This window comes from Tasmannia lanceolata, unplaced genomic scaffold (genome assembly GCF_043159265.1).
Source record: "Tasmannia lanceolata isolate RefF3 unplaced genomic scaffold, GAP_Taslan_0.1 ptg000003l, whole genome shotgun sequence".
NCBI lineage: Eukaryota > Viridiplantae > Streptophyta > Magnoliopsida > Canellales > Winteraceae > Tasmannia > Tasmannia lanceolata.
This window is the reverse complement of record NW_027518680.1, coordinates 59,338,329-59,364,868: the sequence shown is the minus strand read 5'-3', so window position 1 is coordinate 59,364,868 and position 26,540 is coordinate 59,338,329. Positions and strand designations below refer to the sequence as shown.

The 26,540-nt window shown below is 38.9% G+C and overlaps 2 protein-coding genes across 2 annotated transcripts; both read left to right on the top strand.

Annotated features, from left to right (window-relative positions):
• Window positions 1-5,851: 5,851 nt before the first annotated feature.
• Window positions 5,852-7,141, top strand: LOC143857182 (nodulin-related protein 1-like). Its single transcript, XM_077367574.1, has one exon. It carries the CDS (start codon window positions 6,205-6,207, stop codon window positions 6,718-6,720), a length of 516 nt encoding a protein of 171 aa, XP_077223689.1. The 5' UTR covers window positions 5,852-6,204; the 3' UTR covers window positions 6,721-7,141.
• An 18,336-nt stretch (window positions 7,142-25,477) lies between these two features.
• LOC143869983 (nodulin-related protein 2-like) lies at window positions 25,478-25,906 on the top strand. Its single transcript, XM_077376515.1, has one exon. The coding sequence runs from the start codon at window positions 25,478-25,480 to the stop codon at window positions 25,904-25,906; it is 429 nt and encodes a 142-aa protein (XP_077232630.1).
• The last annotated feature ends 634 nt before the right edge of the window (window positions 25,907-26,540 follow it).

Below are 26,540 nucleotides of genomic sequence, written 5' to 3'. Positions count from 1 at the left end.
CGGCTACAGAGAGAGAGAGAGAGAGAGAGAGAGAGAGAGAGAGAGAGAGAGAGAGAGAGAGAGAGAGAGAGAGAGAGAGACTTCTTCTTGGTTTTCTCGGGCTTGCTCTTGGGTTCCTCTTGTAGATTTTCTTCATGGTTTTCTCTTGGTGTATGGTCTTGGTTTGAGAAGCAAGGAAAGGGTTGCGGGTTTGTGGTTAAATCCATTGTAATCCTTGTATATTGTTTTTCTTATAGTAGAAGATCGTTTTTCTCGCCCGTGGAGTAGGCTTGGCCGAACCACGTAAAATCTCGGTGTTCATCTTGTGGCTTGATTTAATTACTTTTATCTTTTCCGTCAAATTTGTGCACGATCGGATTGGATTGCCCCGCGAATTTTCTCAACACACCAGTCTCTGCAGCCTGCCTTGTAAAAATATTGCCAAATTATATCCCTCCGGCTATCCAAGAACCTACCTTCCCTTCTTTCACCTAACCAATCAGCCTTTGTTAAAGATAGATTAATGAGTGATAACATCTACTTAGTCCAAGAACTTGTCACAGGATGTAGCTTAAACACTTTGGAGGTGATGTTTGTATTAATATTGGCATCACCAAGGGCAATTGATAACCTGAATTGGAACTTAATATTTTATTTTCTTAATGAATTTGGCTTCATCTCTGCTATCTATTTCCCAAATATTGTACAACTTCTCCTAAATTTTTAAGTTCATGTCAACAACAGTCCGATTTGTTTTTTGTCTCACTCTAATGGTATTTTTCAAGGAGACCCTCTCTCCAATGCTCTTCATCTCGGCCAAAGAAGCCTTTAGCAGAAACCTAGCTCATCTCGTGCTTCAAAGCCCTTCTAACAGGCCATAAGTGTAACATATTTCATATCTTCAGGGAAGAAAACAGTAAGTACCTGTTAGTTTCAGATTGTGACAACCGATTGTGAGCCCCTCATCTGATTAGTCGCTCAAAATTAAACGTAAATTTGAGCCAATAATAAGTTGGGGGCTCACAATTGGCCCTCACAATCTGAAACAAACTGGGCCTAAGTGTTGATCAATTCGCTTGCAAAGGCATCTCCTCTTCTTGCATTTTCTCCTCTCTAATAGAAATTCAATTGTTGGATGATGACGTCTCAAGTTTTAATCAGTTTAGATTCTGCTAATTCTCTTAATTCCTTCTTAGAGGTTGCTCAAAGTTTTCTTTTCTCCTTTTTCTGCTTGGGCTGTGTGCCTCTGTTGCCTTCCTCTTCCTGCTTCTTGCATCTTAGCTTTATTCTCTATCTTCTTTAATTTGAGAAATGCTTGATTCGCAAAAGAGAAAAAAAAGTAAAAAAAAAAGAAAAAGCTGATGACAATTTTTTACTGGTGGGATTGTATCATGTGAATTGGGTGGACTCTAAGGGTGATACTTAAAAGCATAAATCATGATGATGATCATCCTTACAACACTTTTCATATGAGAAACTTAAAAAGCTATTGAGGACTACTTTCACTATAAAAAAAATGCAAAAATCCTATATATATATATATATATAAGTAAAGCGGAATCCTCTAAGCCGTGGTGGTGCCACGTGTCAGCCCCTCTCTATCACCGCTGATGTGGCAGCCCCTCTCTATTGGCATTTCTAAAACGTAATAGCAGTTTTCGCCCAAAACGTTTGCAATAATTCCAAAAGTCCAACAAAGAGATTTGCATGATAATAAGATGGATAGTAATGTAGATTCATTTCCAAATCCGGGTATGCCACGTACCACCCCTTCTTTTTCATCCATTGTTTGTTGCTTCATTTCCTGATTTTCCTCCATAAATCAGGTTTTAAAATCTCCATTATTCAAAACGCCCTTTCCTATTCCCATAAGAAGACAATATTTCAAACGGCATTTTCCTATTCCTTCATTCAGACTAACTTGCCAATTAAGTATATAACGTTTCCCATTATTAACTTTTGAACGCTTCCAATAATTCCATATCAACCCCATTAAAGCCTCTTCTCTATATAGGACTTTTACATGGCCAAAGAGTGACATCATGTCCTCTACACCAACTTCCTACGCCTCCATCCATCGCTAGGCTGAAGCCTCCAACCACGCCCGGAAGACCTGCGGTGCGGGGCTGAATCATGGACCGCCCAATGATTCTCTCAATTCCATATTTCTTTAGTTGTTGCTGGAAATTTTGAATATCTTTTTCTTTATTTCAGTTTTTTTTCCCTATGTTGATTGGTTTTTACAAAGCAGGTAGAACTCAATTGCTGTTACATTATTCATGATGCTGTCACCATCCAACCAGAATTAGTGGTACCATTATCAAAATTTGGTATAGGAGGATGTGCGATGATTTCTTAGTTATTTACGACTCAGTTGTCTGTGGTTGTTGGTTTCTGGAGATGAATAATTTTACCAGATGTGTTTGATTTCTAAGAGGGCTGAAATATTAAAAACCCTCATTTTCCATTTCTTTTATTAGTGACAACCCTTTTTTTTCTTCTTCTACTGTGGGACTGCTGGAGTTGGGTCATATGATGGGCTTTCCTATATGGTGTTGTACAAAACATGTGTCCACAAAATCAACGGGTTAGGATCATCCTATGGCACTCATTTGGGCACTGCCTATCTACATTGGGACCCAAAATGAATGGTTTATATCATCCATTCATATAGGCTATTATGTTCTTTTTATACTGAACGCACGTACATCATATAAAAACTCCCATTTAATTACCATATTGTAGAAGATTTTAGTCATCCAATAGAGGCAGATTTTGGTGCACAACCTATAACTGGTTATATCAAAAGCAACTATCAAAACGATAGTATTCCAAGTCATTAGAACAAAATGAGTTAGTAATCCAAGAACGATTGTCAATTCCTTCTCCGGGCTACTTCACATGATAATTATTTATGGCAAAGGGATTTACCCTCCCCAGCTATTGGAATTCACCCGACTTCTAGCATCTTTCCACGATAAATATAAGGAATTTACCTTTTTCATTAATAACGGAACATGGAGCATTTTTTAGGGCAGGTAATCAACTGCAAATTCTCCATCGTTGAGATTTTCATCACATTTGTATGTCTTTTCCTGAATATGCAAACGTAAGGGAGTGCACATGCAATCTTTTTTATAAATTTTTAAGCAAACGGGAGTGGAATATGAATTTCTTAAACTTATGTACAACTGTTTTGAAGTTAAACAAAATACTAAATTACAATGTTCTTATATGCGGTGCCAAAAAAAGGTCCTAAGGTGTTACTTATGTTTTCTCGACAAATACTTAACAAGGTGCCTTCTTGATCACTCTAGGAAGGGACTACTATTAATACCCAATGATGATGGGCCTCCTGCTCAATGTTTGAGGCTTTGTATCTTAAACTTGAGGTCGCAGGTTCAATCCCAGCTTACCTACCAAAAAAGTGATGCGGCCAGTGAGGGGTTTGTATCTTAAACTTGAGGTCGCAGGTTCAATCCCAGCTTACCTACCAAAAAAGTGATGGGGCTAGTGAGGGGGCAAACACATGTTGCACCATCATACCAAGATTCAAGGGATTTCAATTTTCAAGTACAAATATTTAAATTGAATAGAACTTTCTTCCATAATGTATGGAAGATCTTGGAAAGAAACGTTAATGCACTTGAATTGTTACATACCATCTCAAGTACATCCTGCTTTAGTTAAAATTCATTTTTCCAGATAAAAACATTATGAAAACCAACATGGATGAATGACCTATGTTCTTTGAATGTAAATTTAGAGGTTTATGATTGCATTCCCCTTCAAATTTCCAGAAGTACTAAAATGAAACTTTATTGCTGTGATTCATAGTTTTGTTCCAGCCATTTTTTTATTTACTGATTTTTTTGTTTTGTGCTTCCATTATGTAGCAAGAATTATACCGTTGAATCATTGATACATTATATTCTTTGTTCCCTTAGGATTAGCGATTACTTATACAATACTTATCCTTTTCCTTCATGTTCTTGTTAACTTTTAAATGGTAGAAGTCTATTTTGTTCTTTATCCTTCTCTTACATGACCATATCTATCTATCTATATATATAACGCTGAATGTGGTAAGCCGGGGTGGTGCCACGTGGCACCCCCACTGCATTCCGAAATTTAAAAAAACTTGAAGGGGATGTTGCACACTATTTTACACTTTTGGAATTCCAAAAGTTCTTTCTAGAAAAATAAATCGCTCTATATTCCATGTTGCAACCCCTCTTTACCGTACTCCATTTCTATTAAAGAGAAAATAAATGCTAAAATCTCTCATCTGTATCTATAAACGGAATTCTACGCTAATGTTTCGCATTCTACACCTATAAAAAAGGAATTCTACACCGTAACGTTTGGCATTCTATTTTGGGCTGTTTTGCTCTTAAGTTATAATAAAAAATATTTCAAGAACATAATTTTTTGTCGCTTCGTGCATCGCACGGGACTGCAACTAGTTTATTTGTAAATTAGCTTTCCTGGCCCATGCTATGCATGGGTGTAAAATTGTAGGCCCCACCTCATCAAAATCTGAGGTGTAAAATGGTGGGACCGGCTCATAAAAAAATATGAGATATAAAATAGTGGCCCTACCTCATCATTAATATGAAAGTGTAAAATGGAGGACCCCACCCGATGCCTGGGTTTGGGTGGAGATGGGTGGCCCAACCCAGGTGGAAAAAAAATTTCATGCAAAGTAATATTCCATGGAAAAAAAATCCAAGGTCAAGTAGGTTTGCAATTTTCCTTGAAAATGGGGAAAATTTTTAATTTTTGAAAATAATTCCCATGTAAAATGCATTTAGAAAATGCTAGAAATTTTATTTCCTATGGAAAGAGAATTCCAATAAAAAATTCCCATGAAAAAAATTTCGAACGAAACTTTCTATTGTATAATTTCCAATAAATCATTCTATTGAAAATTTTCAAGTAAAACTTTCTATGGATAAATTTCCATTAGAACTTTCTTGCTAGTTGCTGCACAAATGAATGATTTAGATCTCTCAATTATTTGGTTTCACTCCATTTTTTTTTTTTTTTGGGAAAAATACACTCAGACCCCTGTGGTTCCTGACACATTCAACTTAACCACTAATGTTTAAAAAGTCACAAGTAGACCACCTGTGGTTTCAATTTGTGTTAGGTAGACCCCCTTAGTTGACGGTTCGTCCACATATTGAAGGGTTAAGATGATCCTATGGAGCTGATGTTTTGGGCACACCTTATTTATGTCATTTATGTCAGGGCCCATCAAATGAATGCTTTGGATCACCCAAACAATGTGGGCCCACTGTGTCTTTTTTGTACTGTTTGGAGTGGGGATTGGGGTTTGAGGTTTGGAGGGGTGCATGGGTCTTCATTAGCATTGATAGTGTTTCAAAAGAGGGGGGCCTACCTTATACAAATTGAAAGGTCCACTTGTAACATTTTAACCGTAAGGGGTTAAGTTGAATGTGTGGTATTTTTACCTTTTGTGTTTTTTGCTGAAGTGATATATTTGGCCATTTTCTTCCTGAGGCCACCCTCTCAAGTCTCAATTGTATTTTTGCTACCCTTGTGGCCTTTTCACACTAGAAGGAGGCGGACCGGGGAACAAAAGGGAACAAAATATATCATTGCCGACTGTAGTTGTTTGGCTATCAGTATCATGTCACAGTCTGTCGGACAAAGCGCGTGCATTTAATAAAAAGGAAACTTATCCATTCCGCATAGCAGTGTACAAACCACAGAAAACCTGTGGCTAAGATTCCACAAAAGAAAGCAACACGGTAACAACGCTGAAAAAGAAGCCTCCTTGATGATGATGATAGGTTCATAGAAAAAATTATATCTTTATAAATCCAGGGAGGCCATGATCCACCACATAATCTATGTATCAGTAGATCCAAGAGCCCCAAATCTCTCCCATTTTCTCCTGCTTTCCTTTTCCCTTCAATTTAGTTCCAAGTTTCATCACATACCCAAAACCCCATCATCCACTTTCCTTCTAAAAAACTCTCTCATTTCCTCTCAATTTCATACTTTAATCACATACCCAAAACCCCTTATCATTTCCTCTTAAATCCATATTTCTACCACTCAACCAAAACCACCTTCATCCAAATCTTAGACCTCATCAACACCCAAAAGGAAAACCCTCTTTTTTTCACCTATAATCTCATCTCTCATCAAAACCAACAACCCATAACCTTTATTTCTCCCTTTTCCTACTTACTAATGGATTCAAATACTGACAACAAACCCATCCACTCCCACCAAAAGCACTCCACAACTGATCTCTTCTCCAGTGCTAAGCTGTTGGCTGGAGCAGCTAAATCCTCCCTCGGCAATGAAAACCAAGACCTAGACAAAGCTAAACTGTCCTCCGCTGCCGCCAATCTGCTTGAAGCTGCCTCTGAGTATGGAAAATTGGAGGAGAAAAGCTTTGGAAAATACGTTGAAAAAGCCGAGGATTATCTTCATAAATCTGGTTCTTCCAACACCACAACCACCACCACCACCACTACAACCACTAGTCCCCATCCCACAACCACGGCCACTACTCAACATTCCTCTTCTACTTACTCAGATAGTGATGCTTCTGATAAGAACAATGATGGAGGGTACTTCAAGATGGCTGAAGGGTTCATGAAAAGTTCATCCTCTTCTACTAATTCTGATAGTGATGCTCCTTCTAAGAGCAATTATGGAGAGTACTTCAAGATGGCCGAAGGGTTCTTGAAAAAGAACTGAATTCTGTAATTGGGTTCTTGTTTCTAAGTTGTTTATGCTGGTGTGATTATATGTATGCCTGTTTTAACTAGTTTTACATTATATGTATGCTACTTTTCCTAATTTAGCGACTTGCTGTATCATACTCATGTAGAGAGTATGTGAACTTCTACTTATTCAAAAAGTGATTCTCCTTCTAAGAGCAATTATGAAGAGTACAAGATGGCTGAAGGGTTCTTCAAAGCCTCTTCTACGACTCTCCTTCTAAGAGCAATTATGGACAGTACTTCGAGACGGCTGAAGGGTTCTTTAAAAAGCACTGAATTCTGTAGTTGGGTTCTTGTTTCTATGTTGTTTCTGTGGGTGTGATTATATGTATGCCTGTTTTTCCTAGTTTTACATTATATGTATGCTACTTTGCTTAATCTACTGATTTTCTTTATCATAGTTTTAATGGTAAATAGAGTCTCATATCCCCAAAAGTTTCTCCAATACTTCACCCCAATCTCCTATGAGATAACATCTTATAAAAGTAAAACAATCAATTTTAAAATAAATACTCAACTCAACTAAGCCTTTGTCCCAAACTAGTTGGGGTCGGCAATTAATTTTAAAATAAATAATTGCCACAAATAATGACAATCAAATTAATTTTAAATTAAATACAACAGTACCTCGCCTCCATTCAATGCATCTAGCACCTCCAATTCCAAGTAATCAAAAGTGTTGATTAGAATTCCATCAGCTTTTATTAGAGCTTGACCATTTTCTACGAATTGGGTCGTGAAGAGATTGGTTGGATCATGTAGAAGTCGGGGAATTGAGGATTTTGGTATTGGAAGCAAGCCAGAAATATCAAAAAATTCAGAAAACTCATTGCCATTTTTGGTGAATTGTGTGGGGAAATGTTGGTAAAATGCGAGCATTGCTGCAGAGCAAGTAAAGAGAATTTGAGTGGGAATGCGTAGAGTGGCAATGACAGGGATAAAAAGGCGGAGGTGAGACTAATATCGGTAATGAGAGCGGAGAGAGGGGGAAGAGAGAGGAGGAGAGGGGGAAGGAGATGGGCGGAGCGATGTATGGCTTCGTAGTGGAGGTAGAAAGGGTCGGTGGTGGGGTCGAAGGGGAGGATTTGGAATTTGAGGGGGTTGATTTGGGGGAGGGAGGTGAAGAAGCAGGAGAGGGTGTTGGATTCTGCGGAGGTGAATGTAGGTTGGATTGTGATGAAGGTGATTGAGCAGTTGTGGTGGAGGAGAGTCGCGGCGAGGCGGAGGAAGGGAGTTAGGTGGCCCATGCCTGAGCTTGGAAGGAGAGCTATATGGGGTGTTTTTGGGTTGTTGGAGGGTGCCATTTTAGGACAAGGGAGATAGATACTGAGAGGGAGAGAGAAGAGAAAGCACTAGTTTCTGGTTGAAGAAAGTCTCTTTGTCTTTTGGGGCGCAGTCTTAGATGACTAAACACTCTCTCTTTCGTCCCACATTTGACTCTTCATGGCAAGACTCACCACCGTGGGGCCATTTCATGATGATCCAAACCATTCATTTGTTCGGTGACAAGTAACTAGGCTGCACCATGTGAATTATCTACATAGGATGATCTTAACCCAACACCCTCCAACATGTAAAGGGACTGCACCTTAGAGAAATCTCTACAGATCGGAGGGTTAAGATAATCCCATGGAGATGATTTACAGGTACATACTATTTAATCCTTGGGGGCTTTCCGCGCACACATCATTTTATAAGTTGTGTGCATGTGAAGTCCGATAGGATTTCAAAAAGTATTGCAGAGCCCACTTTGTAGGATGATCCCAACCCATTCATTTGTAGGTTTACTACATAAATTGGCGGTATCCTATAAATTATCAACACCAAATTATCCAAAAATAACACGTGTCGGGTTTGGAAATCATGGGTCTTGCGTTGGGTCGAGTTTTAGATAGAAAAACCAGAGTCAATCTTGTGTAGGGCAGGGTTTAAAGAAAAAATCCCAAAACCCAACTCATATACGTGTACTATGACTTTCTTAAATATCTCTTGAATAGTACAACACATTATTTTTCAATATATTAATATCATTGCTTTTTATTGAGGTGATCATGTTTGCGATGTGAAAATACATGCACTTGATGGCAGAAATTTAGAAACTTTTGGTTTGAGGATTTGTTGTTCTCTGCAATCTTTAAAATTAGTCATTATCCTACTAAAACCCAACCCGGCCCAACCCGGAAAACTATCTCGGGTAAGGTTGGGTTCATGAATCTCGGGTATTCCTATAAAAAAGTAGACCCGACCCGACCTGACCCGATATAATTTCTAGCGTAGGGTAGTGTTTTGGGAAGCCTAACCCTGACCCACCTGACCTGAGTTGCAACCCTAATCCTAATCCTCTAATATGTAGAGAGATTGCAAACCATAGAAACCTCTATGCAGATTATATCCGAGGGTTAGGATCATCCTATGTAAATGATTAACGCGGTACATCCTATTTAATCCTTGGGGTTCATGTTTCGATCATCATTCCTACGTTTAAAAAACTATTGGACTTCACGCACAGCATATAAAATCAAGTTTTTATACGGTGTCAGGCCGTAGAGTCCAGCATTTTTCAAAAAGTACCGTATGGCTTACATCATAGGATGACCAAATGGGCCCCAACATTCATTTCCATATGATGATCCCAACCTTAGATCTATAGAGGTTTCCATAATATGCAGTTCCTCAATAGATCGTACGGCTAGGATCATCCTATGGAAATTTCTCCAATCGTCGATTCGCTTCTCTCGTCTCTCCAAATCATGGTACGTTGATCAAGTCTCCCCTTCATTTTCCCTTCTCATCTCCAACTTACTAACCTTTCTTACGATTCAAAGTAATGAATCAGGGTTAGGGTTTTATCTCAACGGAGTTTCTTCAATACCACATTTTTTCGCTTAGTTTTCCTTTCTTCAGTGTTTTATCACATTGCAAGTGTTGATTTTTCTTGCCATATGTACTCAAAATCTACTTGGTCAGTTTGTAGGCTTATGAATTCAGCATTTGAATGAAATTGGACATGTTTGGTTTTAGATAATAGGTACATTGAATTGTTTATTGTTAATTCTTGCTAAGTCAAGGGGAAATCTCGAATGTAGACCTGGATTTGGTGAAGGCCAGTTGTTACTCAAATCATGCTCAAATATTCTGATTTTAGAAAGCTTATGCTATAATAAATTTATTTTTTGAGCTTTAGAACACTTGATGTTATTTTTGCGTCCAGCTTTTGTTGGTCCCAATTGGCTGGATCGATTATGTAGTGTTGTGATCAAAAGAGCAAGGTAACGGAGCTTGGGAGATACACGCCTAAAGGGCCCATGTAGAGCTCCACCAAAATACAAATGTAACACCAAAATAAAAGACTTATATATCAAAAACAACTTAAAAGAGAATTGGTGTTCTTTGCTCTTTTTCTTAGAATCTATACACTTCTTCTCACTTGAAGCTTCTCTCTAAGCTTACAATCTCTACAGCAATGACTCCATACTTATAGACCTAAGACACTCCTAAAATAGCAAATACATGAAACACTTTGTTGTAGTCCCCATAAATCCTAAGCAACAACATAGGAAATCCCCATTTACTCTTTGATATTCTAGCCTAGACATTAAAGCCTATAGAAAACACAAAAGACACTTACATTTTCCACAGATAATAACTAGTCTAGAAGACTATAATAACTATTCACAAAACCATGCACATTGATTTTGATTTACAATTTCCATCACCCCTTCTTAAATCAAAATCCTAAAAGAATTACGATGGCTGGAGAAAATAAACAAGAATTATAGATGTTAATAGTTAATATATGCAGAGAATAAGCAAGAATTCTAGATGTATTAGCTAACTAAATTCCTTGGCAAAATAAATAAATAAATAAATACTTAAGACATCAACATGTAACAATTTAGTTGAGTGGGAATCAACTTGGGTAAGTGCAAAATGATGGAAAAATGAAAAGGAATATCATTTGGTTGAAGAATTAATATTTTTATTCTGTGATACAAGATGGTGAAAAGCTTAACATAGTCTATATATTGTCACATGGAATAGTTGTCACCCAACTCTGCTAGAAAACATAGTGTATGTACTAACTCATCTGTAATTCTCCACTGATATTTTCTGTCTATTTGAAGTTTAACATTTCATAACTTTGTTGTGTGCATACTTTATATTCAAAACTATGTCTTCACAGCATTGGGTACTCAGTTAAACAGTCTACTCTGGAAAATCATTTTTATGGTAATGACCTCACATCAACTAGGCTTGAAAATGTGAGTTATATCTGCTTCTCAGGTCACTTCCCACTTTCAAAATGATATTAGTTTCATAGAACTTGAACATTTGTTTTCTATCACCAATTTTAATAGTCTAATACACATTCCCCTCTATGTAATCAAAATCAACTGTTTAGATCCCCTTCCACCCCTCATTTCACCTGAATCTAATTCCACAATTGTTTCACCATGTTGGGAAAGTTGCCTTATTTCCCACCACTCGGTGGGAAGGCAAAAAACCTAAAATAGGTAAGTCGTTTTTTCTTAGGTTTTTGGAGAAACCAAAATCGCAATGTTTTTAGGTTTTCTAAAAACCTTGGCCATAAAAAAAAAAAGCCTCTCTCGGTTCCCATCTTGCTTGGGCTGCAAGTGAGGGTTTTCTCTTGGTGGGAGGTGTGTCGGTTACCTCTAGAGAGAGAGAGAGAGAGAGAGAGAGTTCTTCTTGGTTATCCCGGGTTTGCTCTTGGGTTCCTCTTGTAGATTTTCTTCTTGGTTTTCTCTTGGTGTACGGTCTTGGTTTGAGAAGCAATGAAAGGGTTGCGGGTTTGTGGTTAAATCCATTGTAATCCTTGTATATTGTTTTTCTCATAGTGGAAGATCATGTTTCTCGCCCCTGGAGTAAGCTTGGCCGAACCACATAAAATCATCTTGTGGCTTGATTTAATTACTTTTATCTTTTCTGTCAAATTTGTGCACGATCGGATTGGATTGTGTAGACACCCCATTTTGTTTTGTTTTAATCAACAAATAAATTAGTGTGTTAAATCCATGTGAGAACCCCCTCTATCATTGATTTATATGTTTTAGGTCATTAATATCTTGATCTGACTTTACGGATCATCAATCGGGACAAAATAAGCTAGGGTCACTTCATAGCCCGGACCCTGATTCCATTCCGAGACCCGATTTCCGTAAATCGTTAGATCAATGGCAGATCATGACCTGGGTCTAACCATCCAAAACCACCTAACCTCTCCTCTCATCCTAACCATTCAAACCTCACCTAACCTCACCTAACCTCTCCTCCCATCATAACCATCCAAACCTCACCTAACCTCACCTAACCTCACCTAACATCACCTAACCTCACCTAACCTTACCTAACCTCACCTAACCTCACCTAACCTCCTATCCCATTCTCCTATAAATACCCTCTCATCTCACCAAAGAAAAGGAGGAAAAAAAGAAAAGAGGAGAGAACCCCTCTCTTAGAAAATTCAAGCCCTCTCTCTAGACCAAATCCCTCTTCTCCATAAGTTTGCATGGAATATCGTCTACAAAAAGGTATGTCTTTTGGAATTTTATTTTCTTTTCTATATTTGTAGGATTGAGTGTTGTTTTGCGTATATTTTGGTTGATGTCATGTTTAATTTTGTACTAGTTTGGCCTTGGTCATGTTCTCACTTATGCTAAATATAATTAATGTGTTAGGGTCATTAGAACCTATTTGCGATGGGATGTTGAAATCATTGGCTTGTTAGGGAATTTAGATTTCTTTTGGGAAAACAATTCATTAAAAATTTTGAACATTTACAAGAAAGAAAACTTGAATTTTACATGAATTATCAAAACCCATTTAATTTGGCTTACAAAACCTCCATCTTTCAATTGATAACAACAGCCCCCACTCCAATTTGATAACAACAGCCCCCACTCAATCTCAAGAACCCAATATCCATACCCCACCTTGCCAAGTAGATAAAAACAACCCCTTTTTCAAACATCCCATTTGAATCTAATCTCAGGCCCATTCAAGCCATTTTTCATATTCACCGTCTTTTAATCACTAAAAAAATAAGAACTATCAAAAGAAAACATGGGGGTGCCAATATCATTCCCGTCATAGTGCTAGCTGTTAGACTTTAAACAGATTTTTCGACCTCTAAACAACAGAATCGTGGGAAATGGTTAACTACAAAGTAGTAGATATTTTCGTGCCGTTTCCAACGAGTATTCGTGCTAGATCAGACAGCGAGCGGTTAAAAAGTTAAGTCCAAAATGGTTGCGGCACACCTTTAGGCATTTCCAGTTTAATGTTGCTGTCCTTTTGTTTGCAACACAAATTCGAACCTCTAAATCACAGATTTACAAACAATGGAGAACTACAAAGTTGTAGCCCTATAAAAGATCTTTCCAACGCATGTTTGTACGTTGAATTTGGCCAAGCGGTTAAAGAGTTACGACAGTTTTAGTGGGCTGCATTTGTCAGATCTTTTAATGGTCAATGGTTTGTCGAATTTGTGCAATTGTCAAAACTTGGTTGTGTTAACGTCATTTTCCAAACCAAAATCGAAAGACATTAATCTAAAGTACATCCAACCTAAAATTAACAAAACTAAAATTCACCCATTTAAAATCCACTGATAAAAATCCGTTAAAAGCCATTAACCAAAAGACCACTAAAAATTTCAAATGAAACTAAAACCTTCTAAATAAACAACTTTAAAAGCTACCAAACACACTAAATACCTTCAGATAATAAAAGCTTCAAGAAAACTCTAAAAGTTTCCACAAACCCAAAAGAATTCGAGATTCCCAAGAGCCGGTGGATTCAAAATTCCTTTAGGAACCCTTAGAGCCCAATTTAGGAACACTGGTGTCGTGTCGTGTCGTGTCCTAAGTTTTAGGGAGTCCTAGGTTTTAGGGAGTCCTAGAGTCAGGAGTCCAGCCTCATCACGGACGTTTGCTATGTATAGCAACCGTGCCATAGGTCTAGTTACACTAGTCACCCAATCTTTCCCTAGGACAAGCCTAGTAAACTAGGATGTAGGCAAACCTGCATTAGTCTAAGGGACCATTTGCATTTAGATGAGAATCATATAGCATCTTAGATGAAATCCTAAGATAATAAAATCCTCAACTTGAATTAAATAACTTCTCCTAAAACTGTTGAAACAGTCAATCCCGTCTAGGTCGGTGTCCTAGTTGAGTTAGGCATAAGTAGCTTAGCTTAGGTACACCGAACTACGTCGACTCTGATCCCAGTGAGGCTTGGGTACGTAGGCAGCTTGGATGTCTGATGGCATACCACCCGCGAGTCGGCACCACAAACAAATTGTGGTGTTTTGTATATTAATTTTCTTGTAAATGCTTAATCAAATCACTTAGGACTTTCCATGAAATTAGAATTTTAGGAGAACTTTCACTTAGATTGAATCCAGACAAATTAATAAATCAAGATACACATTTAGGATTCACATTGAAATTAGATCATAGGATGCATGTCACTTAGTTCGCACATTAACATAGAGTTGAATGAGCCATTTAAAATAAATTTAAAAGAGTTAGCTTTTGGAATCGAAGACCGATTATCGGGCAAGAATGGTGCATGTGGTGGATAACTCCCCATACCTTCCATTCTCGTAACCAGGTAGCGAGTCTAGATTTCTGGTTAATTACGGGTCCTAGATCCCACATCTAGGTGGCGACTCTGTCAGTCTCTTTCGTGTGGAATTCGGATTGCCTTAGTGATCCCAAGTTCACAGGAAAGATTAATTCAAATCAATAATAAAATGCACACGCCAATCGCGTGGATACGAGAGACCAAGAGAGAGAGCGCGGCGGCTCGCCCCACGCCCCTCTCGCGGGATCAGGGTACCACAGTCTGGCGACTCTGCTGGGGACCACCTAACTTCATTAAAATTTCAAAAGATAATTCATTTGAATTTAATTTAACTGGCTCATAAAAACTCTATACTTGTTAGATTAGTTTGTCTTGTTTTATTTTCTCTCATCACATTTTACTCGAACTTAATTTAACAAAACCTGAAGGCATCATAGATTGCGCAAACTTATTGCACACACTTACATCACTTGCATCTAAACCCTTGCATCTCACATTCACACACGTCCTATTTTAGGAACCCGGAGTGTTATCTAGCATGGTTGACTGGGATTTCATCACCTGGTGCCTCTGTGCTAGAGAAGCATTCCACCCTTAGCCTAGTACCTTTATGGTACGTAAACGGATCCCTTGTTCACGTACTGATACGCCGGACACTGGTACAGTATATCGAACATGGATTCGCGCTAAGGGAACTCTTGGCCTTACCCCTAGATTAACCCACACATGCATGTAATATACGAACACATGTGCATCACGTGTGTGAGCCTAGTTTAGGATATTCTACCTATTTGTGTCTAGATTAGGCCGTAGTCCATCTTCCAATGGCTACGATCGGTCCTTAGATACACGAACAAAGGCATGAGTCGAGATTCTCTCTCCACTCCGATAGATTAGGATTAGGGTTGATGCCTTCAGGTAACACTGATAAAATGTGAAAAAAAAAAAAAAATTTCCCTTTGGGTTAGGATATAAATCCCATCATTTCCAAAAATCTCATAGGATTAGTCATTCATGATCTATCCGTTGAAAGCAATCTTATGCTATCTCATCTAATCTTTTGATCGTGCGTCTTTCGTTCTTCTGTCATACGATTCGATCGTATCTTCATGCCATCCCCTAACTGGCAGATGCAGAATCTCACAATCTTTCTATTATGCATTCTCATGATCTGATCATGCCTGGTCCAGATAATCCAATCTTGCTTGTACCCCTGGTCTCTTCCTCCTCTAGGGGCTACCTTTTCAAGATTATTTTGCTAAGTCCTTCAGAGTTCACTCTCAGAATCCTTGAGCTAGGGGCATTCCCCTATGCGAATCAGTCATCATTGTCCAAAATTGAAAGTATCAGCCATGATGATGTTCAGAACGAACCAGCCTTCGCCGAGCCTTCAACGCCAAACAGTTGCAGCAGTTAAAGTTTTAGTCACTTACTATTTTATGTTGAGTCAGTCATCATGGTCAGTATAATTGTTGAGTCCGGTCTTACAGTTAAAGGTCAATGCCTAGTCCAGGCAAGTTATCTTCTGTTTCCCTTTCTTATTTAGAGTTGTGAATCCTGAGCATGTTCAGGATAGGTCGTCTGATGTAATAGCTTTTCTTTAAATAAAATTTCAGTCAGTTCCAAAAAGTTCACTTGTGTCTGTTTCTTAAGTGTGCTTCTGATCTTAAAATAAGACTCCCTCCTCAAATGAGGACAAAATTGACGAAACTCCACTTGAGTCACAGCAATTACTTGAACGAGAGGAGGAGCGCCAATCCCAACCTTTCAAAGATGAAATTGAAATGATAAACACTGGCACTGAAACTTTGATTCAGTGAATGCCGATTGAAAATACATTACCCTCTAAAGAGTGTGAAGAATTGATAAAATTATTTCAAGAATAAGAAGATTGTCTAGAAAAGCTACAACCGATACCAGGGGCAAGACATAGATGGAAAGCTCAAAGAAAATGAAGAAAGTGAGAAGATATATGCTATACAAGGGGCATAGAGTGGAAACAACTTTCATATTTCCAATCAATGACCTTGGTTCTCAAATTCATAACAAAAAGCCAACAAATTTATGATGAAAAGTTCAAGAGCAAACAATGAAAAGTGATCATCAGATATCGAGAGTACGAATCCATAGATGGAGGATGTCAAAGAACAAGTTTCGCTCTATGAAAGTCAAAAGCACGTATTAGAATCTTGGAAGAAGAAGATCCATTATCTCTTACCTGGAAATGCCGTCAAATTCTGTGAAAAAAAAAGAAAAGAAAAAATAAATAAATAATCAGTACCAGAGGGACCCTAGTAACCTAGATCGATTCCCAATTTGAACATCGGAAGGCCTCCTTTGGCCGAATAAATCCCACAATCAGAACCCAACGTCAAAAGAATACCGGTTTGCAAACCCTTCGAGCCTGAATCAAATTCTCTTGAAAACCCATCAAACTAGGGGCATCCGCCCCGAACTACGCAAGACCTGATCCCTACACTGGGGTACGTAGGCAGCTCGGTTAAACCGAGTTCGGTCGATTCAAAAAAAAAGAAAAAAAAAAAGAAGGACAAGTTCCAAAAGAAGAGAAACCAATTATTCCAGAAAGAAAAGAAAAAAGAAAAATCAATTAACCTTCAAACAATTTATTTTCAAACTAGGGGCATTTGCCCTGAACTACACACGACCTGATTCCTACCTTGGGATATGTAGGCGACCTGTTCACAGGTTCGGTCGAAATCTTTGTTGAGCCTTAAGCCATTCTTTGAAAAGCCCTATCCTACCTATAAAAGTCCTTCTGGTGTTCAGAACTAATGAGCTAGGTCCTGAGATACAATAAAAAAATGAAATGATGATGAATAAGAAAAATAACGGAGTTTGAAGATCTGCTAGACTGAAAACCTGAAAGGGCGGTCTAGGCAAAATTTAAGATCATTCCCCTGCTAAGTTGAAAACCCGAAAGGGCGGCTTAGGCAAAAGCTAAGGGGATAGCCTGCTGGATCGAAAACCTAGAAAGGTGGTTCAGGCAAAAGTTAAGGCTAGCGCGGTCCGCCAAGTTAAAAACCCTGAAGAGGTGACTTGGTCACGGTAAGAGAATCAGTATAAGAAGGCAACAGCCGGTATCAAGACTGAAGATCAACTGAAGTTCAAGCAAATTCAAGTGATATCCTCAAAACTGGGGGCATTGAAGCTAAGCAATCTTAGGGGTCGTAATTAAATTCTTGAGGCATTACTGTTTCGAGGAAGAAGTCCGGTGTTTACCAATTGAAAAACTATTCCTTGAAAGGATAGACTTACCAAACAAAACATTAACTAAGTCAGAAGCATCACTATGTTTGTCAGTATAGTCAGTCAATCTTTATTATTCTAAGTTCACTCCTTCAGGGCTGCTCAATCCTTTGAGTAGTGCCTTTCATCTAAGTTTTCTCTTTAGAAAGAGTCAATTGTCGTTCCTATGTCCAAATGATGTAACTGTTTTGGTGAAGGAGGCCAGGCCTAGGCAGCTCCCTGCAATTATACCTGAAAGAGCTCGAGAATTTAGTCAAACAACTTCATTTCAAAGAAGATCAGCTCAGAAAAATTCAGAAGTAGAAACATCAGAAAGCCCAGCTTCCGTAAAAAGATCATACCCCAGGAAGGCACCTTAAGCTTGGAAGAACCTCAGATGCAATGGTGGTTGAGCCAATTTCTCAGAAAGATGAACCATTCAAATTCATAATTCCCTTCCGGTTAGTTATCCTGGTCAAGAAATGTTTATCTAAACACCTGTCAAGAAGCAGATCCCGCTTTTCCATGTTAATATCCAAGAGAGTCGTTGTTCTAAATTACCAATCTCAAATGTCTTGTTCAAGGTTTCAGTTATCAAAATCCCCAGAAGACAAGACCAGCAGTCTCTTTGAGAAAAATCTTGTTGAAGTTTCATAAAAATGTTCCTAATCCATTCTTGCTAGTAATGGTTCTTCGTTCCAAAGGTTTGCCGTTTCATCATTCGTCAAAGTCCTAGTTTCCAACATCTTTGTCGGGCACGATCCATAATATCCCCGATTTCATTGAGTTCAAAAAAATAAAAAATTCATCAAATCCAATCTTACGTCAAATTCAAGTTCATGGAAAATCTCTAAATTCTTCGAGCCCGTTTGTGAACGGTACCTCTTTTCTCGAGCCCATTTGCAAATGGCCTCGTCTTCTCCTTGAGCCCGTTTATGAACGGTGCCTCATCTCTCGAGTCCATTTGTGAATGGTTTCGTCTTCTCCTTGAGCCCATTTGTGAACGGTGCCTCATTTTCTGAGTTCATTTATGAATGGTCTCATGTCCTCCTTGAGCCCGTTTGTGGACGGTGCCTCATTTCTCAAAAAATCAAAAATTCATCAAATCCAATCCCCAATTCAAAAAATCCAATCCTACGTCAAATTCAAATTCATAAAAATCTCTAAATTTTTCATTGTTGAATTCATCAATCAAAGCTATCTTGTGTCGTCGAGCCCGTTTGTGAACGGTGCCTCATTTCTCGAGCCCATTTGTGAATGGTCTCGTCTTCTCCTTGAGCCCGTTTGCGGACGGTACCTCATTTGCCAAAAATAAAAAATTCATCAAAACCAATCCCCGATTCAAACAAATCCAATCTTACGTCAAATTCAAGTTCATGAAAAATCTCATGCCCTCTTTGAGCCCGTTTGTGAACGGTGCCTCTTTTCTCGAGGCCATTTGGGGATGGTCTCGTCTTCTCCTTGAACCCGTTTGTGAACAGGTTTCTCATTCTCTGAGTCCATTTGTGAATGGTCTCATGTCCTCTTTGAGCCCGTTTGTGAACGGTGCCTCTTTTCTCGAGGCCATTTGTGAATGGTCTCATCTTCTCCTTGAGCCCGTTTGCGGACGGTACCTCATTTTCCAAAAATAAAAAAATTTATCAAATCCAAATCCTTAATTAAAAAATAAAAATAAAAATCCATTCCTACGTCAAATTCAAGTTCATAAAAAAATCCCTAAATTCTTCGAGCCCGTTTGTGAACGGTGCCTCATTTCTCGAGTCCATTTGTGAATGGTCTCGTCTTCTCTTCGAACCCGTTTGTGAACAGGTGTCTCATTCTCTGAGTCCATTTGTGAATGGTCTCATCTTCTCCTTGAGCCCGTTTGTGAACGGTGCCTCATTTTCTGAGTCCATTTGTGAATGGTCTCGTGTCCTCTTTGAGCCCGTTTGTGAACGGTGCCTCATTTCTCGAGTCCATTTGTGAATGGTCTTGTCTTCTCCTTGAGCCCGTTTGTGAACGGTGCCTCATTTCTCGAATCCATTTGTGAATGGTCTTGTCTTCTCCTTGAGCCCGTTTGTGAACGGTGCCTCATTTCTCGAATCCATTTGTGAATGGTCTCGTCTTCTCCTTGAGCCCGTTTGTGAACGGTGCCTCATTTCTCGAGTCCATTTGTGAATGGTCTCGTCTTCTCCTTGAGCCTGTTTGTGAATGGTGCCTCATTTCTCGAGTCCATTTGTGAATGGTCTTGTCTTATCCTTGAGCCCGTTTGTGAATGGTGCCTCTTTTCTCGAATCCATTTGTGAATGGTATCGTCCTCCTTGAGCCCGTTTGTGAACGGTGCCTCATTTCTCGAGTCCATTTGTGAATGGTCTTGTCTTCTCCTTGAGCCCGTTTGTGAACGGTGCCTCTTTTCTCGAATCCATTTGTGAATGGTATCTTCCTCCTTGAGCCCGTTTGTGAACGGTGCCTCTTTTCTCGAGTCCATTTGTGAATGGTTTTCTATCCTCCTTGAGGCCGTTTGTGAACGGTGCCTCATTATCCAAGTCCATTTGGGAATGCTTCTTATCCTCGTTGAACCCGCTTGTGAGCGGCGTCTCATCTCCTTCTAAAAACTGTTTGAGAGCGATCTTTGTCCTTTCCCTTCAGAATCCATTCGAAAATGATATCTCATTCTCTAATTGCCCGTTTGTGAACGGCGCCGCATCGAGTTTTTATTATTATTCAAGTTCTAGGGTTTCATCTAAGGTTTTGCATTATGTTAAGGTGCGTTGTATCTAGAGAGTCCTTTGTCGATTAAAACTACGCAAAATGGTTCTGTCATTTTTAACTTTGGTATTCAATGACTACGTCATCTCTACCAAAGAGGGGCATCTGTAGACACCCCATTTTGTTTTGTTTTAATCAACAAATAAATTAGTGTGTTAAATCCATGTGAGAACCCCCTCTATCATTGATTTATATGTTTTAGGTCATTAATATCTTGATCTGACTTTACGGATCATCAATCGGGACAAAATAAGCTAGGGTCACTTCATAGCCCGGACCCTGATTCCATTCCGAGACCCGATTTCCGTAAATCGTTAGATCAATGGCAGATCATGACCTGGGTCTAACCATCCAAAACCACCTAACCTCTCCTCTCATCCTAACCATTCAAACCTCACCTAACCTCACCTAACCTCTCCTCCCATCATAACCATCCAAACCTCACCTAACCTCACCTAACCTCACCTAACATCACCTAACCTCACCTAACCTTACCTAACCTCACCTAACCTCACCTAACCTCCTATCCCATTCTCCTATAAATACCCTCTCATCTCACCAAAGAAAAGGAGGAAAAAAAGAAAAGAGGAGAGAACCCCTCTCTTAGAAAATTCAAGCCCTCTCTCTAGACCAAATCCCTCTTCTCCATAAGTTTGCATGGAATATCGTCTACAAAAAGGTATGTCTTTTGGAATTTTATTTTCTTTTCTATATTTGTAGGATTGAGTGTTGTTTTGCGTATATTTTGGTTGATGTCATGTTTAATTTTGTACTAGTTTGGCCTTGGTCATGTTCTCACTTATGCTAAATATAATTAATGTGTTAGGGTCATTAGAACCTATTTGCGATGGGATGTTGAAATCATTGGCTTGTTAGGGAATTTAGATTTCTTTTGGGAAAACAATTCATTAAAAATTTTGAACATTTACAAGAAAGAAAACTTGAATTTTACATGAATTATCAAAACCCATTTAATTTGGCTTACAAAACCTCCATCTTTCAATTGATAACAACAGCCCCCACTCCAATTTGATAACAACAGCCCCCACTCAATCTCAAGAACCCAATATCCATACCCCACCTTGCCAAGTAGATAAAAACAACCCCTTTTTCAAACATCCCATTTGAATCTAATCTCAGGCCCATTCAAGCCATTTTTCATATTCACCGTCTTTTAATCACTAAAAAAATAAGAACTATCAAAAGAAAACATGGGGGTGCCAATATCATTCCCGTCATAGTGCTAGCTGTTAGACTTTAAACAGATTTTTCGACCTCTAAACAACAGAATCGTGGGAAATGGTTAACTACAAAGTAGTAGATATTTTCGTGCCGTTTCCAACGAGTATTCGTGCTAGATCAGACAGCGAGCGGTTAAAAAGTTAAGTCCAAAATGGTTGCGGCACACCTTTAGGCATTTCCAGTTTAATGTTGCTGTCCTTTTGTTTGCAACACAAATTCGAACCTCTAAATCACAGATTTACAAACAATGGAGAACTACAAAGTTGTAGCCCTATAAAAGATCTTTCCAACGCATGTTTGTACGTTGAATTTGGCCAAGCGGTTAAAGAGTTACGACAGTTTTAGTGGGCTGCATTTGTCAGATCTTTTAATGGTCAATGGTTTGTCGAATTTGTGCAATTGTCAAAACTTGGTTGTGTTAACGTCATTTTCCAAACCAAAATCGAAAGACATTAATCTAAAGTACATCCAACCTAAAATTAACAAAACTAAAATTCACCCATTTAAAATCCACTGATAAAAATCCGTTAAAAGCCATTAACCAAAAGACCACTAAAAATTTCAAATGAAACTAAAACCTTCTAAATAAACAACTTTAAAAGCTACCAAACACACTAAATACCTTCAGATAATAAAAGCTTCAAGAAAACTCTAAAAGTTTCCACAAACCCAAAAGAATTCGAGATTCCCAAGAGCCGGTGGATTCAAAATTCCTTTAGGAACCCTTAGAGCCCAATTTAGGAACACTGGTGTCGTGTCGTGTCGTGTCCTAAGTTTTAGGGAGTCCTAGGTTTTAGGGAGTCCTAGAGTCAGGAGTCCAGCCTCATCACGGACGTTTGCTATGTATAGCAACCGTGCCATAGGTCTAGTTACACTAGTCACCCAATCTTTCCCTAGGACAAGCCTAGTAAACTAGGATGTAGGCAAACCTGCATTAGTCTAAGGGACCATTTGCATTTAGATGAGAATCATATAGCATCTTAGATGAAATCCTAAGATAATAAAATCCTCAACTTGAATTAAATAACTTCTCCTAAAACTGTTGAAACAGTCAATCCCGTCTAGGTCGGTGTCCTAGTTGAGTTAGGCATAAGTAGCTTAGCTTAGGTACACCGAACTACGTCGACTCTGATCCCAGTGAGGCTTGGGTACGTAGGCAGCTTGGATGTCTGATGGCATACCACCCGCGAGTCGGCACCACAAACAAATTGTGGTGTTTTGTATATTAATTTTCTTGTAAATGCTTAATCAAATCACTTAGGACTTTCCATGAAATTAGAATTTTAGGAGAACTTTCACTTAGATTGAATCCAGACAAATTAATAAATCAAGATACACATTTAGGATTCACATTGAAATTAGATCATAGGATGCATGTCACTTAGTTCGCACATTAACATAGAGTTGAATGAGCCATTTAAAATAAATTTAAAAGAGTTAGCTTTTGGAATCGAAGACCGATTATCGGGCAAGAATGGTGCATGTGGTGGATAACTCCCCATACCTTCCATTCTCGTAACCAGGTAGCGAGTCTAGATTTCTGGTTAATTACGGGTCCTAGATCCCACATCTAGGTGGCGACTCTGTCAGTCTCTTTCGTGTGGAATTCGGATTGCCTTAGTGATCCCAAGTTCACAGGAAAGATTAATTCAAATCAATAATAAAATGCACACGCCAATCGCGTGGATACGAGAGACCAAGAGAGAGAGCGCGGCGGCTCGCCCCACGCCCCTCTCGCGGGATCAGGGTACCACAGATTGCCCCGCGAATTTTCTCAACACATCGGTCTCTGCAGCCTGCCTTGTAAAAATATTGCCAAATTATATCCCTCCGGCTATCCAAGAACCTGCCTTCCCTTCTTTCACCTAACCAATCAGCCTTTGTTAAAGATAGATTAATGAGTGATAACATCTACTTAGTCCATCTACTTAGTCCAAGAACTTGTCACAGGATGTAGTTTAAACACTTTGGAGGTGATGTTTGTATTAATAATTGCATCACCAAGGGCATTTGATAATCTGAATTGGAACTTATTATTTTATTTTCTTATTGAATTTGGCTTCATCTCTGCTATCTATTTCCCGAATATTGTACAACTTCTCCTAAATTTTTAAGTTCATGTCAACAACAGTCCGATTTGTTTTTTGTCTCACTCTAATGGTATTTTTCAAGGAGACCCTCTCTCCAATGCTCTTCATCTCGGCCAAAGAAGCCTTTTGGCAGAAACCTAGCTCATCTCGTGCTTCAAAGCCCTTCTAACAGGCCATAGGTGTAAGATATTTCATTTCTTCAGGTAAGAAAACAGTAAGTACCTTTTAGTTTCAGATTGTGACAACCGATTTTGAGCCCCTCATCAAATTGTAGGCCCCACGCCATCAAATTCTGAGGTGTAAAATGGTGGGACCGGCTCATAAAAAAATATGAGGTGTAAAATTGTGGCCCTACTCCATCAATAATATGAAAGTGTAAAATGGAGGACCCCACCCGATGCCTGGGTTTGGGTGGAGATGGGTGGCCCAACCCAGGTGGAAAAAAATTTCATGCAAAATAATATTCCATGGAAAAAAAATCCAAGGTCAAGTAGGTTTGTTGAAAATGGGGAAAATTTTTAATTTTTGAAAATAATTCCCATCTAAAATGCATTTAGAAAATGCTAGAAAATTTATTTCCTATGGAAAGAAAATTCCAATAAAAAATTCCCATGAAAAATTTTTCCAACAATTAGTTCTCTCAATTACGTGGGTATCACTGAAAGATACACTTAGACCCCCCCCCCGGTGGTTTCTAACACATTCAACTTAACCTCTATTGTTTAAAAGTTACAAGTAGACCCCTGTGGTTTTAATTTGTGTAAGGTAAACCCCCTCAGTTGACTGTTCATCTACAGATTAAAAGGGTTAGGATGATCCTATGGAGCTGATGTTTTGGCACACCCTATTTATGTCAGGGCCCATCAAATGAACGCTTTGGATCATCCAAATAATGTGGGCCCACTGTGTTTTTTGTACTGTTTGGATTCAGGTTTGAGGTTTGGACGGGGTGTATGGGGGTCTTCATTAGCATTAATAGTGTTTCAAAAGAGGGGGGCTTACCTTATACAAATTGAAACCAGGGCCTAGTTGTAACTTTTTATACATTAGGGGTTAAGTTGAATGTGTCATAAACCACAGGGTCTAAGTGTATTTTTCCTTTTTTTTTTTTTGCTGCACTTAAAAGTGGGAAGTGACATATTTGGCCCTTTTCTTCCTGAGGCCACCCTCTCAATTGTATTTTTCCTACCCTTGTGGCCTTTTCAAACTACAAGGAGGCGGACCGGGGAACAAAAGGGGACAAAATATATCATTGCCGACTGTTGTAGTTTGACTAATCAGTATCGGGTCACAATCTGTCGTGCAAACCGCGTGCATTTAATAAAAAGGAAATTTATCCATTCGACATGGCAGTTTACAAATCACAAGAAAACCTGTGGCTAAGAATCCACAAAAGAAAGCAACACGGTAACAAACTAACAACGCTGAAAAAGCTATAAATTCAGGGAGGCCAATGATCCACCACATAATCTCTCTAAGCACTCTCTTTGTACCTGAAATTCTATGTTTCAGTAGATCCAAGAGCGCTAGATCTCCACCATTTTCTCCTCCCTTCCTTTTCCCTTCAATTTAGTTCCAAGTTTCATCACATACCCAAAACCCAATCACCCACTTTCCTTCTAAAAAACTTCTCATTTCCTCTCAATTTCATACTTTAATCACATACCCAAAACCCCTTATCATTTCCTCTTAAATCCATACTTCTACCACACAACCAAAACCACCTTCATCCATAATCTGATCTCTCATCAAAACCAACAACACATAACCTTTATTTCTCCCTTTTCCAACTTACTAATGGATTCAAATACTGACAACAAACCCATCCACTCCCACGAAAAGCACTCCGCAACTGATCTCTTCTCCAGTGCTAAGCTGGTGGCTGGAGCAGCTAAATCCTCCCTCGGCAATGAAAACCAAGCCCTAGACAAAGCTAAAGTGTCCTCCGCGGCCGGCGATCTGCTTGAAGCTGCCTCTGAGTATGGAAATTTGGAGGAGAAAAGCTTTGGAAAATACGTCGTAAAAGCTGAGGATTATCTTAATAAATCTGGTTCTTCCCCTTCCACCACCAACACCACAACCGCCCATTCAACCACTAGTCCCCAACCCACAACCACACCCACTACTCAACATCCCTCTTCTACTAACTCAGATAGTGATGCTTCTGATAAGAACAATGATGGAGGGTACTTCAAGATGGCCCAAGGGTTCTTGAAAAAGAACTGAATTCCGTAATTGGGTTCTTGTTTCTAAGTTGTTTATGCTGGTGTGATTATATGTATGCCTGTTTTAACTAGTTTTACATTATATGTATGCTGCTTTTCCTAATTTACAGACTTGCTGTATCATACTCATGTAGAGAGTATGTGAACTTCTACTTACTCAGAAAGTGATTCTCCTTCTAAGAGCAATTATGAAGAGTACAAGATGGCTGAAGGGTTCTTCAAAGCCTCTTCTACGACTCTCCTTCTAAGAGCAATTATGGACAGTACTTCGAGACGGCTGAAGGGTTCTTTAAAAAGCACAGAATTCTGTAGTTGGGTTCTTGTTTCTATGTTGTTTCTGTGGGTGTGATTATATGTATGCCTGTTTTTCCTAGTTTTACATTATATGTATGCTACTTTGCTTAATCTACTGATTTTCTCTATCATACTATGGAGCCCCGCTGGGAATCCGGTAGGATCCGGCCCGCACCCACTAGTGTTGTTGTAGGCTTTTTCTTTTTTTTCAAGAGGTAACTAATTTTTTTTGAAATAATGAGGTAACAAATTTTATTCCAGCAAAAGCAATATTACAGGCAATAGAGACAATCTGTACATGATTACCAATAGCCAAAGACCCTAACCCAAATCCCATTACA

Excerpts from the sequence above, each read along its gene's own strand:
- LOC143857182 (XM_077367574.1), top strand. The coding sequence starts at position 6,205 with ATGGATTCAAATACTGACAACAAACCCATCCACTCCCACCAAAAGCAC.
- LOC143869983 (XM_077376515.1), top strand. The coding sequence starts at position 25,478 with ATGGATTCAAATACTGACAACAAACCCATCCACTCCCACGAAAAGCAC.